This window comes from Labrus bergylta, chromosome 11 (genome assembly GCF_963930695.1).
Source record: "Labrus bergylta chromosome 11, fLabBer1.1, whole genome shotgun sequence".
Taxonomy (NCBI): domain Eukaryota; kingdom Metazoa; phylum Chordata; class Actinopteri; order Labriformes; family Labridae; genus Labrus; species Labrus bergylta.
In genome coordinates this window covers 8,591,798-8,606,697 of record NC_089205.1, presented here as the reverse complement: position 1 = coordinate 8,606,697, position 14,900 = coordinate 8,591,798, and the positions used below count along the sequence as shown (strand labels likewise).

At 43.6% G+C, this 14,900-nt stretch overlaps 1 protein-coding gene across 2 annotated transcripts; it reads left to right on the top strand.

The window, feature by feature from the left end:
• The first annotated feature begins 1,189 nt into the window (after positions 1 to 1,189).
• Positions 1,190 to 14,900, top strand: cab39 (calcium binding protein 39). Of its 2 annotated transcripts, none has more exons than XM_020644371.3 (9): positions 1,190 to 1,683; positions 6,331 to 6,486; positions 6,938 to 7,102; positions 8,396 to 8,514; positions 10,172 to 10,340; positions 10,700 to 10,759; positions 11,674 to 11,739; positions 12,625 to 12,768; positions 12,852 to 14,900. In XM_020644371.3, exons 2-9 carry the CDS (start codon positions 6,373 to 6,375, stop codon positions 13,038 to 13,040), a joined length of 1,026 nt encoding a protein of 341 aa, XP_020500027.1. In that variant the 5' UTR covers positions 1,190 to 1,683; positions 6,331 to 6,372; the 3' UTR covers positions 13,041 to 14,900. The 2 variants fall into 2 exon arrangements, with proteins under 2 accessions (XP_020500027.1, XP_020500026.1); XM_020644370.3 differs by lacking the exon at positions 1,190 to 1,683 and adding an exon at positions 3,623 to 4,008.

The following is a 14,900-nucleotide window of genomic DNA, read 5'->3' as shown; positions in this document are numbered from 1 at the left end:
GTCATGCCTATAGTCTGCAAGAAGAAGAACAACATTTCCATCACCACTATGATGATCAGAAAGGAAGGGGGTTGTCCAAAATACAAAAGTCGGTTGTAATATGAAAAGAACAGAAGGGAGGAACTCATCATAATGAGTGTACTTAAATTGGGTCATACTGGGTTGAATGACAATGTTCAGACTCTAGGTGAAAGGAACTGACGAAGTATGAAAGATGAGGAATCAAGTAAAATGTGGATGTTATCATTGTGTGAATGTGGCAAGGGGTACTAAGGGCTGGAGTACAATAAACAAGAAACGATCAACTAACTGACCTGACAACACCACCAGGGAATATATAAACACCTTTATCAGACAAAGGCGACACAGGTTCGACAACTGAATCAAGACAGAGGCGTGGTTCCAAAAGAAAATGTACATTTATTGAAAACTTAGACTGGGAGTATCTGTGAAGAGAAGGGTTTTAGTTAACACTGTAATGAGGTAAATCAATCAAGATGTATAACAGGTCTATTACAATATAATTTATTTTATTCTAAAATAACACTTCCATTAAAATGTCCTTTAAAAGGAGCAAAATGGGAGGGGTAAGTGAGTGGTGCCAGCAGATTACTATTGTGTCCCAGTGTGCTTACCACTACAAACCACCTAGAGAGCCTAGCCCCACCAACAGCCAGCAGACACTTCATTAAAGGGGAAATAACAAAATAATTAAGCAAAGAAAAGCAAATAAAGCAGTTGGTTCAATTTAAAAATACATAATACAATTTAACCAATTAACAGCAAATCCATAAAAAAACGAATCATTAAAAGCTAAACACTGAATGCACAAAACAGCCACACGCGAAACATAGGAAAAACAGCAGCCGATAAAAGGCCATTTAACTGGATTCCCTATTACTCTTTCACAAGGTGACAGCTACCCAGACTTCAGGTAAGTCTTTGAGCCTCAAGTAAAGGACCAACAGGAAAAAAGACACTTAACAAACCAGACACCGGACACACAAGGCAGACAGGGGCGCAAAGAACAAGCATCAAAGAACAGGCGGACAAGACAAAACAAGGCGACCGTCTTGCCACAGGTGCTTTATATATGGTTCACCTAATTAAGGGGCTGGACAAGGGGAGGAGCTGACCTACTTTCAGGAGGCTGCATTCAAGACCAACAAGGAAAAAACACTGACTGAGAGAGAGGTTGCGAGAGAAAATCAGAGCTGCACGGCGTGAGTGGAATATGGGAGGAATACAGGACACAGAGGGAGAAGGAGGGCTCTTTTTTCATTCTCATTAAACAAGTTTGGCAGGCAAAATTTAAAGTACAGGTAAATGACACGACAGACTGTTGTACAGTAGGTGGCGGCATGTTTGCGATCCGCCAAAAAAAACGAGAGAAGTATTACACCATCGCTTGCAATGACAGGAGACGACCAGAGGGGGCGATAGACGGCGCTGCTGCAGTGACAACAGCTCGCCTGCCTGGCAGCAGCATTACTAGTTTGATCAGAGAAAGAGGGAGGAAACAGTGGCCGCAAAACTAACTATAACGTTACACTTACGGTCATTTATAAACAAGGGGAGGCGACAAGCAAGGACAACCACTCTGTTATTGTTTCCAGGAGCACCTGAGGTTCATTTTCCTGTCTTGACGAATCGAGAGAAGGAGGTGAAAACACCGTTCACAAGGTATTGTGTGTGTATGTGCTAGCATTGTGGGTGTAATGCTAACATATGGCATGAAAGGTCAGCTTGTTAACTACATTTACTCTCTTTGTGAGTAGAAACGTTTTAACATGCAGTTTTTTTATCTGATAAAGTCAGCCACTGCCAGGCCTGGCTAACATCATGCTAGGTTAGCTTGCTAACTAGCCATACTAGTTAGCATACGCGAGAAAACAGCAAAACTGGATACCACACATTCATGTTACTTTCTACATTGCCTGCTGTATTATATTATGTGAAAGCAGCTTTGAAAGCTTTAGTATTTGGCCATCTGATGTCCTCCGTGTGTCGATAACAACAACTTTTTATACAAGCGAGCTAGCAGCCCCAGAGCTAGCTATGCTATGTTGTTTAATGAACACTGATTTAAACTGTGTGGGCCATGTTATCTAATGTTATCAAGCAAATACAGGTGAGCAGCTAAGGTGAAGGTGAAGTGAAATACGTAGCTTAATGTAGGGCGTTAAAAAGGCGTAAACAATACCGCTGTGAGCGCGTATTTAAGTTGGCAGCCTTCACACCATCACAAAGCAGGCATGGAGAACAGAGAGGGGCGGTGCTCGCTGTCAGCCTCATGTTGGACTGCTTACTGGGAACACTGGGACTGCAACTCTAATGAATTTATTAAAGGTCCAATATGGAAGATATCTACAGAATTGAATGCCTTACCTTACTATATGATCAGACATTAAGGAAACATGCTATGTTGAAGTGCTGGCTTCTCTAACAACAATGCAGCAGCCAGTATGTCCTCCTTCTAACTCTAGATTCTGGTCCTGAATGCTCTGGATTTGTTTGGACCAGAGAAGGTAGGCGGTTTTAAGACACCCCCACACAGCCGTTTTGGAGGCCCCTCGGTTTGTCAGATATGAGAGCAGTTATCAGGTCAAACCAACAGGTGTTGTAGTGATGGAAGCAGCAAGAGAAGTGGTTCAGATAGAAGTGATTGTACCCGACCTAAAAAGCCTCTGCATGTTTCTAATAAGCTCCACGAGCAGAAACGTGCTCAAACTAGGATCAATGTTGGAGATGCTTTTGAAAAATGGAGAGAGGTTAGAACACAGAAAGGTTTACAGACCGATGCAGAGCTGGATAAACACTGAAGCTTCAGTGTCCACCACATGGCAATACAAGATTCCTAAATTGGGACCTGTGGTTATGACAGATGGTTTATTTTGCAGTATCTCTTTTAATTGCTTCCTTTGTAAAAGCCTTTTGTCAATTTGTTGTCACACTGAAGCAGCTATTTATTTTCTAGTTTGAGATAAATTCTGAATTTGTCGAAAAGGGCCAGACTGACGGTGGGTTTAGTTATATCGATGTTTTTGTTGATGTGTATGCTGAGGGATGGGGTGTGGGGGCCCATTATATAAATTTGGACCTACTGGTAGTGTTTTAGTACTCGAAATCAGTCTTAGTCTCAAGACTGGTCTCAAGACAACGTTTTGAAGGTCTCAGGATCAAAAGCATTTTTACCCGGTTTTGTCTCAGTCTTGGTCTTTGCTCGTTCTCCTCCTGCCTTGGTCTTGACTCGGTCTCGATCCCCAAATGTCTTGGTCTTGAATGTGGACGGGTCAGTGCAGTCTTGAGGGGAGGAGGCCTCGATCATTGAATTGTGACCCATTGAAATCTAATTGAATTGTGAAGTTCTTGACAATCCCCAGCTTGATATCCAATTAAAAATGTCAAAAACGAAATTAAGATTAAAACTAATGAAACCAAACTATTATAACCTTGGAGTGGACTTTCCTTACTCTCCACTGGGCCATGCTGGGTAAGGTCATGGAAAAGTCCGGCCCACTCCTTCACTCGATGCCTGATTAGTAACAGAGTCATTGTAGGTGACCAGCTGATTGTGAACCTGCCATATGTGTCTCAACCCTATTTGCGTCACTGACAGTGAAGCGGGTCAGGAGTACAGAGGCGGCTCTGCTGCTGGCTGCTGGCTACATTAACGAGCATTAGCCTCTGCGAAAGACGGATTTGGCCACCTGGTGAAGTCTAGGTGTGTGTGTTCTAGATTAATAAACATGTAAGCAAGCACAACAGAAGTGCGTGCATGGGTCACCAGTGAACATGGGGACGTGTTTTATGTTACAGCTCAGTCACACATGACACATCATATATGAAAGGTGGAGTGCACCTCCCACTTGGGTGCTGCTTGGTTTATATTCCTGGCCCCCACAGCGTTGCTTTCTAAATGTGGACTGCCTGCCAAGACATAAGAGGAAGAGTGTGACTGCTCCAGGGTTTGTGTTCACAGTTTAGAGGATCCCATCTGGGCAACAGGTTGGTGTTATATTCCTCTTTTTAATGCACATCTGAGTGACTTAAGGAGATAGATGTGTTGATGTTTGTGTCTTTAAGTGTCATGACATTTGGGTTACAGTTTATATCATTGTATTTTTGTCTTTGGAAAAACGTAGTATTTCTTCCAACTTGATCTACTAAATGGGTAAAAAGAAAGTGTGTGTGTGTGTGTGTGTGTGTGTGTGTGTGTGTGTGTGTGTGTGTGTGTGTGTGTGTGTGTGTGTGTGTGTGTGTGTGTGTGTGTGTGTGTGTGTGTGTGTGTGTGTGTGTGTGTGTGTGTGTGTGTGTGTGTGTGTGTGTGTGTGTGTGTGTGTGTGTGGTGTGTGTGTGTGTGTGTGTGTGTGTGTGTGTGTGTGTGTGTGTGTGATACTCTTGTGCACTTAAGCCCCAAAGTAAGGTACTTGGGTGGGTCAGAGACTTGTGTAGATAAGAGTTCTTGTTGTGTAACGCAGTTAAATAAGAGTGGCTGCGAGATATGGATGTGACATCTGTCAGTTGCATCCCCCCCTTTACTTTATCTCTGTTGGCCGTGTATTCTGTTGTGGGGTTGGTTTTATCCTGGGTAAAATAGCCGTTGTGTATACTATGAAAACAAGCGTATTGATTTAAATCATCTGAGGAAGTTCAGTAAGAGTGTGTTTGCTGGAGTTCACTGTTCAGGGTGTGGGTCAAACAAAGATCTGAGACTATGTCATGGCTGATGATGTCATAGCAAACACAGCATGATTAATCATTTACTAACCAGACCAGAGTATTGAGCTGATTTTAATATTGCTAAATGATGCTTCAAAAGGTCAGATCTAGATCACTTTTTCCTGCATGTTTCCCCATTTTGCGTTTTCATCGAGATTTGTTTGTTAACACAAACAATTAGTTCCCTACAAGGCCTCAACCCACGCTCCAGACTCGGGGCTAGCCGCCTGCAGAGGAGGAGCTAATGGGGCATTTCTTTGGGTTTCTTAAAATGTGCCAGTCATGAAACCATTCCCTGCTTAAGGTGACCACAGCAGAGTAATATTACTCTCAGTTTAAAACGCTGGGCTCCAGTGGTGGAAAATTGGCTGGCCAATAGTACCTTTTTTGGGGATAAGCTCCAACAGCAATACCTGTTTTTCTCTCGGGGGCTGCTGTCTTTTTTGACGCTCTGTAATAGGGATGGAAATCTGAGGAAAAGCCTGAGAGCTTAAGTTCAGAACAAGAGGATCCAACGGCTCTGTTATGTTATGTTGTGTTGTGTGTGGGAAATTTCCCTAGCTGCGTTTGGTTCCTTTTCATCCTTTGAAGGAAAGAGGCACTGTATTCGAGTCAAAGTTATCCTTGGCTAACATTTAGCCATAACTAGTTTGCTAACATTTTAATATAGTACAGCAAGACTGATGGTTGTCTTTTTCTATCCCTATTGGTGGTTATCATGCTTTAAAGATAACCTTCTACCTAAAAATAAAATACCGATTACACTTATACTAAAGTAAAGCTGCTCCATCATGTGGTGGTGACTGTGTCTGCAGAGACCCTGTCGTCTGACTGGATTTTACTGTTCTGGTTGACTCAGGACGTTTATGGGCAGTGTGTTTCCTCCAGCCAATGACAGCGCACAGGTGAGTTTAGGAGGAAGGTAACTTTATTGGTACCCGTAGGTAGATTTTTTTTTTTGTAGTGAGTGAGTCGGCGTCCTTTTGCACACAAGCGACAGGACAGGAGAAACATGATAAAGTGACTACAGTGCTCAATGTAGTGGATACAATTCAGCGGTTGGATGCAATTCAAACCGGTGCGTATGACAGATGTGGGCAAAGAAAATAACATATAATCAAAGTGAGGTGATTTGCAGCTTGTTCCAGAAAGAGTGAACCTTGTGTTAGCCTTTACCTGCGGACGCAGAGTCGGCCTGCTTCTGTTGGACAGGCTGGTGACAAACACTGCCGGTTAGCTTGTGCTAGCTTGCAGTGTAGGTACAAGCAGTAAACGTACACACTACATCCTGCAGAGAGTGAGAGCTTCTGGGGGCGATGAGCCCAGCAGGAGTGGCCCAGTTTGAATGTTGTGTTTACAACCTGCAACAAACAAACTACTGACTCTACCTTTAAGTCTCTTCTTCCTTTTTTAAGGTTTTCTTTTTGAGCTTTTTCTGTCTTTATTTGGAGTGGTTACAGTCAGAAATCAGGGAGAGAGACACAGGAAAGGAGCCATAGCTTGGATTTAAATTCGAGCCGTCTGCCTTGAGGACCCAGCTTAGCTAGCAGCACCCCTCTTCCTCGTCTTTACATGTTCTGATCCAGTTTTTGTCATGTCATTCCTCAGGTGGACAGTCCGCTGCCTGGTTGCTCGTGGTAACGCTCCGCCATGCCTTTCCCCTTTGGCAAGTCCCACAAGTCACCGGCGGACATCGTCAAGAACCTTAAGGACAGCATGACGGTGCTCGAGAAGCATGACATTTCTGACAAAAAGGCAGAGAAGGTAGGAATCATACCACACGATTTGTTCCTCTTTACCTTACTGGAGCCATTCACTCTGAAATGTCAACAGGATGTCATTTAAATCACATTGTGACTCGTTTGAATCATTGTTTGCTCTTTGGTAGGTTTTTGTGTCGGCTAGGTGACAAAACCATCCCCATACTGGTTCTTTACAAAGTTAAGAAAACATTGAATTGGTCGATATAAGATTGTAATAAAAATGCATCAAACAGCAAAAAAAAACGGGCAGCAAGATGCTCTTGACTAATGTGACTAAAACCGCACCTCCTGTGATGTGACTACTGCACATTCACTCATCACAATTGTAATGGTTAGACAATATGGCCTCAGGCATTTCTTATTTGTTTAATAATAAAAGTGTCTGGTTTCCACAAGCCTATTTTTCTATATCGCCCAGTCTTACCTGTGTGTATCATGTGCATGTGATTCAGGCCACAGAGGAGGTGTCAAAAAGCCTGGTGGCCATGAAGGAGATCCTGTACGGGACTAACGAGAAAGAGCCCCAAACAGAAGCAGTGGCTCAGCTAGCCCAGGAGCTCTACAATAGCGGCCTGCTCAGCACCCTGATAGCAGATCTGCAGCTCATCGACTTTGAGGTGAGACTTCATGCGTCACAGGAGTGAGAGAGAGAAAATGTTTAGTCAGTGCACTTGAGACGGAAAAGTGGTTACCGTAGCTATTTTCTTGTAAATTTCAGACAGCGCATCAGAAATCTTCCTTAGTTGCTTATTCACACGTGTCCCTCATAGAGGGACGTTTTCCCTGTCTTCTCTTTATGATAAGGATGCTTTCACACTTGCACAAAACTCCTGATGTTTTTGAGGTGAGCTGCATGTGTGAACGCAAACAGCCAAATTATTTTCTCTGGAGTTTCTCCCCCAGCCTCTTAGTATTTTGTCTGCGAAATGTCAGAGTGAGCTGATGTGAGAACGCAGCAGGATATAATCAGGAGAATTCACCTGGAGCGAGTGGGAGGGGGTGGTGACGCCACCTCCACGATCTCCACGCTCCGATGAACCTGCTGCATTATGTTTCCTGTTCTCCAGTACGTTCTTCTTCACGCTTTAGTTCAGATTGTGATTCTGTTGAGCTACACGTAGCATTGATAGAAAGACAGATATTCTCTTTATAGCATCGTATAGAGGACTCTGCCGCTTCGTCCACCACTTTATACGTCATGTCTTACCTAAGAAAAACTGTCTCTGCCTGAAATTCTCTAGAAACCTGCCAATGTTGACATGTTGATAACTCAGTGTCTCACTGCAATATGTCAGAGTGGTGCTGTGTGGTAACTGCTGCTGCAGGCTTCCCTGACTCATCCTATCAAAGCATGACTCACCGTGTAGTGTGAACTCTCTCTTCCTCTTTTACCTTCTCTCACCCGCCCGCCATGTTCAAAAGTATAGCTGGTGAAACAAAAATCCAGTCACAAGTGTGTAACCAGGGAGAGAGAGAGATAGTGGGTAATGACATGCAGGAAAGGAGCCACAGGTGGGATTCGAACCCGGGGCACCCGCCCGGAGGACCAGCCTCCATGCATGGGGCGCGCGCACTAACCATTGCGCCGCCAGCACCCCAGAGAATGTTTTTTTTTGTGCCATTTTTGCACATCGTTTTGTTGTTATTAAGACTCTATGATCTTAGCTATTTGTCATTATCCTTATAATTATCTTTAGGGGAAATCTATCTTTCCTCCCCGCTCACCAAAGCACTGAAAATTAAAAAGAAGGCTGATTGAAACAGCATAGATTTCTGTATAAAAAATACAGTCGTTTCTTATTCTGCATGTTTCGACACACGTGTGGGAGTGTGTTTCACACCTTTGACCTCTGTCTTTTGTAATCTTTGATTTCTATGCATTAACTTCTTCTTTATTCTGGGACCTTCAGGGTAAGAAAGATGTGGCTCAGATCTTCAACAACATCCTGAGGCGTCAGATTGGCACACGGACACCTACAGTGGAATACCTGTGCACGCAGCAGAACATCCTCTTCATGTTGCTTAAAGGGTAAGAAGGTCCATGAACATTAACGTGAGAGTGATCCTCAATCCATCATTTAAGATTCTTATTACCCTCTTGATTTTGTATGACAAATATCTGTCAACAAATAAATGAAAAGACTAACAGCGTCCTCACAAATAGGAAATGAGAGACACAGGTTGTCTAACTGCTGTTTAAAGTTTGATGTTTGGGAGGTGCGCACCCCAGAGGATGTAGTCCTCGACACAGGTGGCCAGGATTTTAGTCCCGTCCTGAATCATTTCTCTCTCTCTCTCTCTCTCTCTCTCTCTCTCTCCCTCCCTTATTTCCAACCCTATCCACTGTCTGCTCTCTACAATAAAGGTGTAAAAACAAAAAAGTTATTTGATTAAAAGTGAAATGTTTTTGTGATTTTCAATTGTAGTTCTTTTAGAAGAAAGTACTACATTCCGACTGTTCAGACCGCCGTTTCAAGCCACTGTGATGCTTCACCTGCAATCTGAATGTCGCTGACGCGCAATGGGGTGATGATTTTTTTCCCCCCTCTGAACCGTCTTCAGAGGTAGTAACAGAGGCGTTGCAGAGACGAGACAGTTACAGTGGAGCCAGCGGGGGAGCACAGGTCTGATTGTGTGTGTTTGTGGAGCTCCCGCTGTGTCGTACTTCTGCAAACGCTCACACCCAAAGTGACTTCACAGACTTGGACCTCAATATTACGCAATCGTGGAATCAGTATGAATGTACAAAGACGTGTTGACGGCTGAGCTTAGTTCTTAAACGCAGAGGGCTACAGATATTTGATTTGGTTCCTTGGCTGAATTTTCCTCCAAATTTGGGCTGCAGAATAAATCGCAAGAGTCTAAATTTATCACGATAAAGAGCCTATGATATTTATTTCTTACTCAGTATGTGCACATTTAACCGGATTGATGGAGGCCCATGTTTAGTGGCCATGCTTCAACACCAGGAAGCCAAAGCGAATGGTCCGCTACCCTCAGACAAACTGCTTCCAATTTAGTGGTTTGGAGAAAAACAACTATTGTGTAAACACGAAGAACAGCAGAACAGTTGTAGCTAACGTGCACTCTTTAGTTTCTGTGTATTTACCACACTTAATTACGTTATTTGTAATTTTGAACAAAGTAACCAAACATCATGCAGACCTCATATGTGCATAAAAACACACACTGCATTCATCCGGTTTGATTTTCTGTATTTATTCATATTGCATTGTCAGCTTTTTCCAAGATCCTGCAGCTCTACTACAAATCTTAAGAAGTATAAAAGAAGAAGAAACAGCCTTTTTATTGCTTGTAAATATCCAAGTATATTACAGTCCACAGGAAAAGGGCGTGCTCACTGCTATAGTTAGCGTGGACCGTTGGTTGTTTTTGGTGTAGTGATGCAATAGCCTTCACCAACCTTCCTGTCCTCTAACCGCTCGAGGTTCGGTTTCTTGGAAAAGGCCAGAAATACTAGAATTAAAAAAACATGCTGTCCTCCTCTGCACCTCTGTGCTCTGTTAGCTCGTCTAAAGGGGGGGGGGGGATACAGAAACGTTTATGATGATTACGGCTTAACAAATCGCCATATCTGCTTTATGTTATTTGTTTTGAATGAGTGTGTGTGTGTGTCTAAATGTATTCTGCTCCAGTATGATGACGAGTCCTTCTGGTGTGTGCAGGTACGAGTCTCCAGAGATCGCCCTAAACTGCGGGATCATGCTGAGGGAGTGCATCAGACACGAGCCGCTGGCCAAGATCACACTGTGGTCGGAGCAGTTTTATGACTTCTTCCGATACGTGGAGATGTCCACATTCGATATCGCCTCGGACGCATTTGCCACTTTCAAAGTAAGTCGCCTAACTTGTTCAGCTGTTGGAGCCTGAGTGGGGCGTACACTGTACTATTTCAGACAGGCATTTTAAGTAGTACAGCTGATTTTGAAGTCGGGACGAATTTCAGCCCAATTGCACGTCATTAATCAGGAAGTTGATCACGGCCTGATAAGCTGCTCTCGATCGGTTGGATGATTTTTCTGGCATGTTCGATATTTTTGTCGTACGACTGCACACAGTGAGAGCAGAGCCACGAGCCGGGAAAATGATTTGTTTCTTTTTTTTTTCTCTAAAGATAATTCCCGCCAAAATGGGAGGAGTCACATCCAAAATGTTTACATTTCTGTCTCCTAATCTGAACCGTCTGTTTGCAGGACCTCCTCACAAGACACAAGCTACTGAGTGCAGAGTTCCTGGAGCAACATTACGACAGAGTAAGTCTATAATAAACTGAAACCTGATATTAATACGGGATGGGTTACCCGGAGTTATTCATACCTTAAATCTGCTCCGTGGAGGAGACTGCTGACGTTTGTTGTCAACATGTGAAAATGTTCTGATGTTCTGTGCATTGAGTGGTCAGACGACTAGAAGGCTGTGAAGGAACTACACATCCCATAATGCATTGCACATGATCCCTCTTCTTAAATGTAATTTCAGTCGTTGTTATCGTGTTTATACTGTTCACTAGCCTGCTAGCAAAACTATCCCTTCGCATCTACACCGAGGGGGGGGACATTGTCATGGTAACAGCGAGTGCCACCAATCAGAGATGTTGCTGTGACAGGCTAGGATTATTGGTAGTGTAGTTCTTTTCCTTAATATCGCGAATTAACCATGTTGCTCTTAAAACGAGGTTGATATCAGACAAACTTGTGTCTCCTACTGGAGCATAAACCATCGTTTCACACAGGTAGCTCGTGGTCAGTCTACCTGTGATGGTTATGACATCATGGCTAATAATCAAATCCGCTATGGAGAAAATGAACGGGATCACACTTGAGCCCTGTTAGGCGCTGGGCCTTAATATGGAATGGGCTTTTATTTGAAGTTTTAGAGTGTTTCAAAAAACCACAAGATGAACATTTCTTTGTTCTTCTTCCGCTTACATAAATTTAATCTGTGGCTTTCACAGCGTCCCTAACAATCCCTAACCGATCATTGTTGACATCATATGTAGGCGTTGGAAACAAAGGCGATGACAGTCTGCGAGGGCTAATCTTTAATTTTCCTGTCACTGTGTTGTTATACAAGATGTAGAAGCCTCATAAAAACCACCACTTGGCAGGTTTTCTCTCCCCTCCCTCTCTCTATTATACCTGACTCTCTCTTTTTTCGCCCTCTGTAGTTCTTCAGCGAGTATGAGAAGTTACTCCACTCAGAAAACTACGTGACTAAAAGGCAGTCTCTGAAGGTAAGGGACCTGCATGCTCATGCCAGTAAACACGTCTCATGTATGTTATGTTGCAACTCTATTCAGAGAGCTATTTAAAGATGGGGGCTGTGCAGAGTGTTGGATTTCTGCAGTGCACTCCATTTCCATCACCTTGTCATGACCGCCATCTAGTGGTGGCAGCAAGTACATGTTTGACATGCTTTTGCACTAGGTTTATGTCTTTGACCTCATTTAGTGCCAAGTTTAGTTTCATGATTTTATGATTTGTATTTGTGCATACCAGGAGACAGTTACAGGAGATCTCGCTGATAACTCGGCTCCTGTTTACAACCTTTTAAAAAGTGAAGCCTTGCTCCTGCATTGCTCTGTGTACAGTAAGGCCCATAAGTGTCCACCTAGCGTTTTCTCCGAGCAGAAAAGCGCTGGCTGTGTGCTGCAGAACGTTTGCATTAAGCCTTGAGAAGAAAAGCACTGCATGTCTGCCTGTCTGCCTGTCTCTATGACAACAGTCTGTTGACAAGGGCTGCTGAATGACCGACACTGATCTGTCACTTTTTGTTGCATGTTTTATGTTTGAGATCGTTTATTTCCTGATCAGGCTCTGAGCAGAGAGGATGTTACAAGACACGATCTGTAGGCGGAAAAACTTCAGGGGAAAAAAGGAGGAGCACTTGGGAAAAAGACACAGACTGCTGCGCTTTTTCTCTAGGCGAACGCTCTCTCCTCTTTGAAAATAATTTTTAAAATACACTGGTGCCCAGTAAATAATGCTAGGTGGACACGGGCCTAAGGTAGCTAAAAAAACAGAGGTGCAAACATACGAGTGACGGCATCAAGTTAAGTTAGAATGTTTTTGGCTTTCCCACAAATGAATCTTTATCTCTGTCTGTCACTGGGATCCAGTTACTGGGAGAGCTGCTTCTTGATCGGCACAATTTCACCATCATGACGAAATACATCAGCAAGCCGGAAAATCTCAAACTAATGATGAATCTGTTAAGGGACAAAAGCCGCAACATCCAGTTTGAGGCTTTCCACGTTTTTAAGGTAAGCAGCTTTGCCTACATCTTTAAATTCAGAACACCGCCTCTGCTCATGCTAACATGCTCGCCGTTTTCCTCCACTGCCAGGTGTTTGTGGCCAACCCAAACAAGACGCAGCCCATCCTGGACATCCTGCTGAAGAACCAGACCAAACTCATCGAGTTTCTCAGCAAGTTCCAGAACGACAGAACGGAGGACGAACAGTTCAACGATGAAAAGACTTACCTGGTCAAACAGATCAGGGACCTGAAGAGGCCTGCCCCACAGGAGGCCTGAGGAATGGTACAAGGGCAGGGGGGGGGGGGATTTGGGGAGCCACCAGGATCATGTCTGGACCAACACCCAGACAATGTCCGCTTGACGGATCCATCAGCAGCTGCTCTTCTGGCTTCTGAACAACAAAAAAAAAAACAGGAAACATGAGAAAACCCAACTCTTCAACTTATCAACTCATCAGGAAGTGGCCAACTCCTCGCCTCCTCCTCGAACGCTTTTTTTTTTTTTTTTTTTAAGTCTTATTCCTTCAAAAGAACAAAATAAATAATAGATGTTGCTGCTTCCTTGCACATTGAGACAGTCAAAGTATATTCTAAAGACAACAGTCCGTCAAACAAAGTGACAGAAAGTGTCAGTTTAAAGAAAGCAGACTTCCTGATAAACAAAAGTTAACACGTTTACACACACATAAAAACCATGCGCACACACACACACTGAAACAATATCGGCTAACTCCTTGGGATGGGAATGGTACGAGTGAAGTTGAACATTGGTGTGTTTGTTGCATGCCTTGAGATGTGATGATAGATCCACGGCTGGACTCGAGTGTCAGCTCTGTTGGCCCGCACGGGTAACGCACGTGCATCACAACAACCGCTAAAGCTTCATCCCCTTCAGAAAAAGCAACAACAGTGGTTCATTTTAACAATTCATTTGGACAAACTCTCAGAGGCCATGACACAGAACCATGAACCTCCCATGTGCTTTGTTTTCGACGCAGCACTTTGAAGCACACGAGGAAGCGAGGGATGCATTTAGGTCTCTTTATTGTTTTTGGGACGGGGTGAACATGTACATATGCCTTTTTTTTTTGCTTTGTAGATTTTTTGTTTAACCTCGACATATGAATATATATTATATATATATATCACCTTAAACATCAGGTTTTTGGTTAAATTGTTATCATTTTAAACAGTAAAAGAAACAAGCAAAGTGATTTTGTTTTTTTTGCATTTCATTTTGCTGCTGCTGGTGGATTGTGTTGTACATAAGCGAGGGCCAGCTCACGGATAAGATAACAGTTTGTGCAGCAGAGGAATGTCATGGTGTTAGCTCTGGATCTGTTAACCTTCTTCATCCTTCTCTTCATCTACATTTTGAACATGCGGGAGTGTGTGCTTTAGAGGGGAGGGGGGAGGGGTCGTTTGGAGAGCATTAACAGAAATATAAATCCTGTGTTTGTGCACTTTGTGAGGTGCTGAGTGATCAACATCAGCTAACCAGAGTCGAGGGCTGCAGGGATTCCCGCTCCCCTCGATGCTATCATTAACTCTTTTTATTTCTCATTCTCGCCTCTTTGCGAGGGGCAAAAGGAGGGCTGCGTGTCCTCGCGGTGAGCGTGCATCAGCGGTGAACTCCTCTTAAGGACACAACGTGGAATATGACTCCTATTTTTCTCCTCCTGTTTGAGCCTCCCTCTTCATAGGGATTATAATTCCAGTACAATTGAGTGTAAAGCATTGTGGGTAGCAGAGTAATTGGGGCATGTTGGGCTGTCCTCACGGTGCTGAACAAAAACAGATTTGTTCCTTTACAGCGAACGACCCGGCGTCATACAGAACCGTCTCGGTGCAGACGAGGGCACTGCTCAGATCGTCTTCAGCTCCTCCCATCAAACACATTGAACGTGCATGTTCCTCCGCTGGCTGTGCATGATGCTGTACTAGAAGTGTTGTACTGGAATTGTTTACTTTTTTTCCAATATTTAACAACATTGAAATGTCAAATTGAACTCTTGGCTGGATGCTGACTAACTGGGACTCACTTTCCAGCAAAGAGCGTGTGGGTGCTTTCAGAAGTGTCAAAGGCCTGGGCCCTACAAACGAAATAAAGAAACAACAACATTTGGAATAAAATGAA

Coding starts and splice junctions, on each gene's coding strand:
- cab39 (XM_020644371.3), top strand. CDS start 6,373: ATGCCTTTCCCCTTTGGCAAGTCCCACAAGTCACCGGCGGACATCGTC. Junction 10,341..10,699: donor ACGCATTTGCCACTTTCAAA/GTAAGTCGCCTA, acceptor GTCTGTTTGCAG/GACCTCCTCACAAGACACAA. Junction 12,769..12,851: donor AGGCTTTCCACGTTTTTAAG/GTAAGCAGCTTT, acceptor CTCCACTGCCAG/GTGTTTGTGGCCAACCCAAA.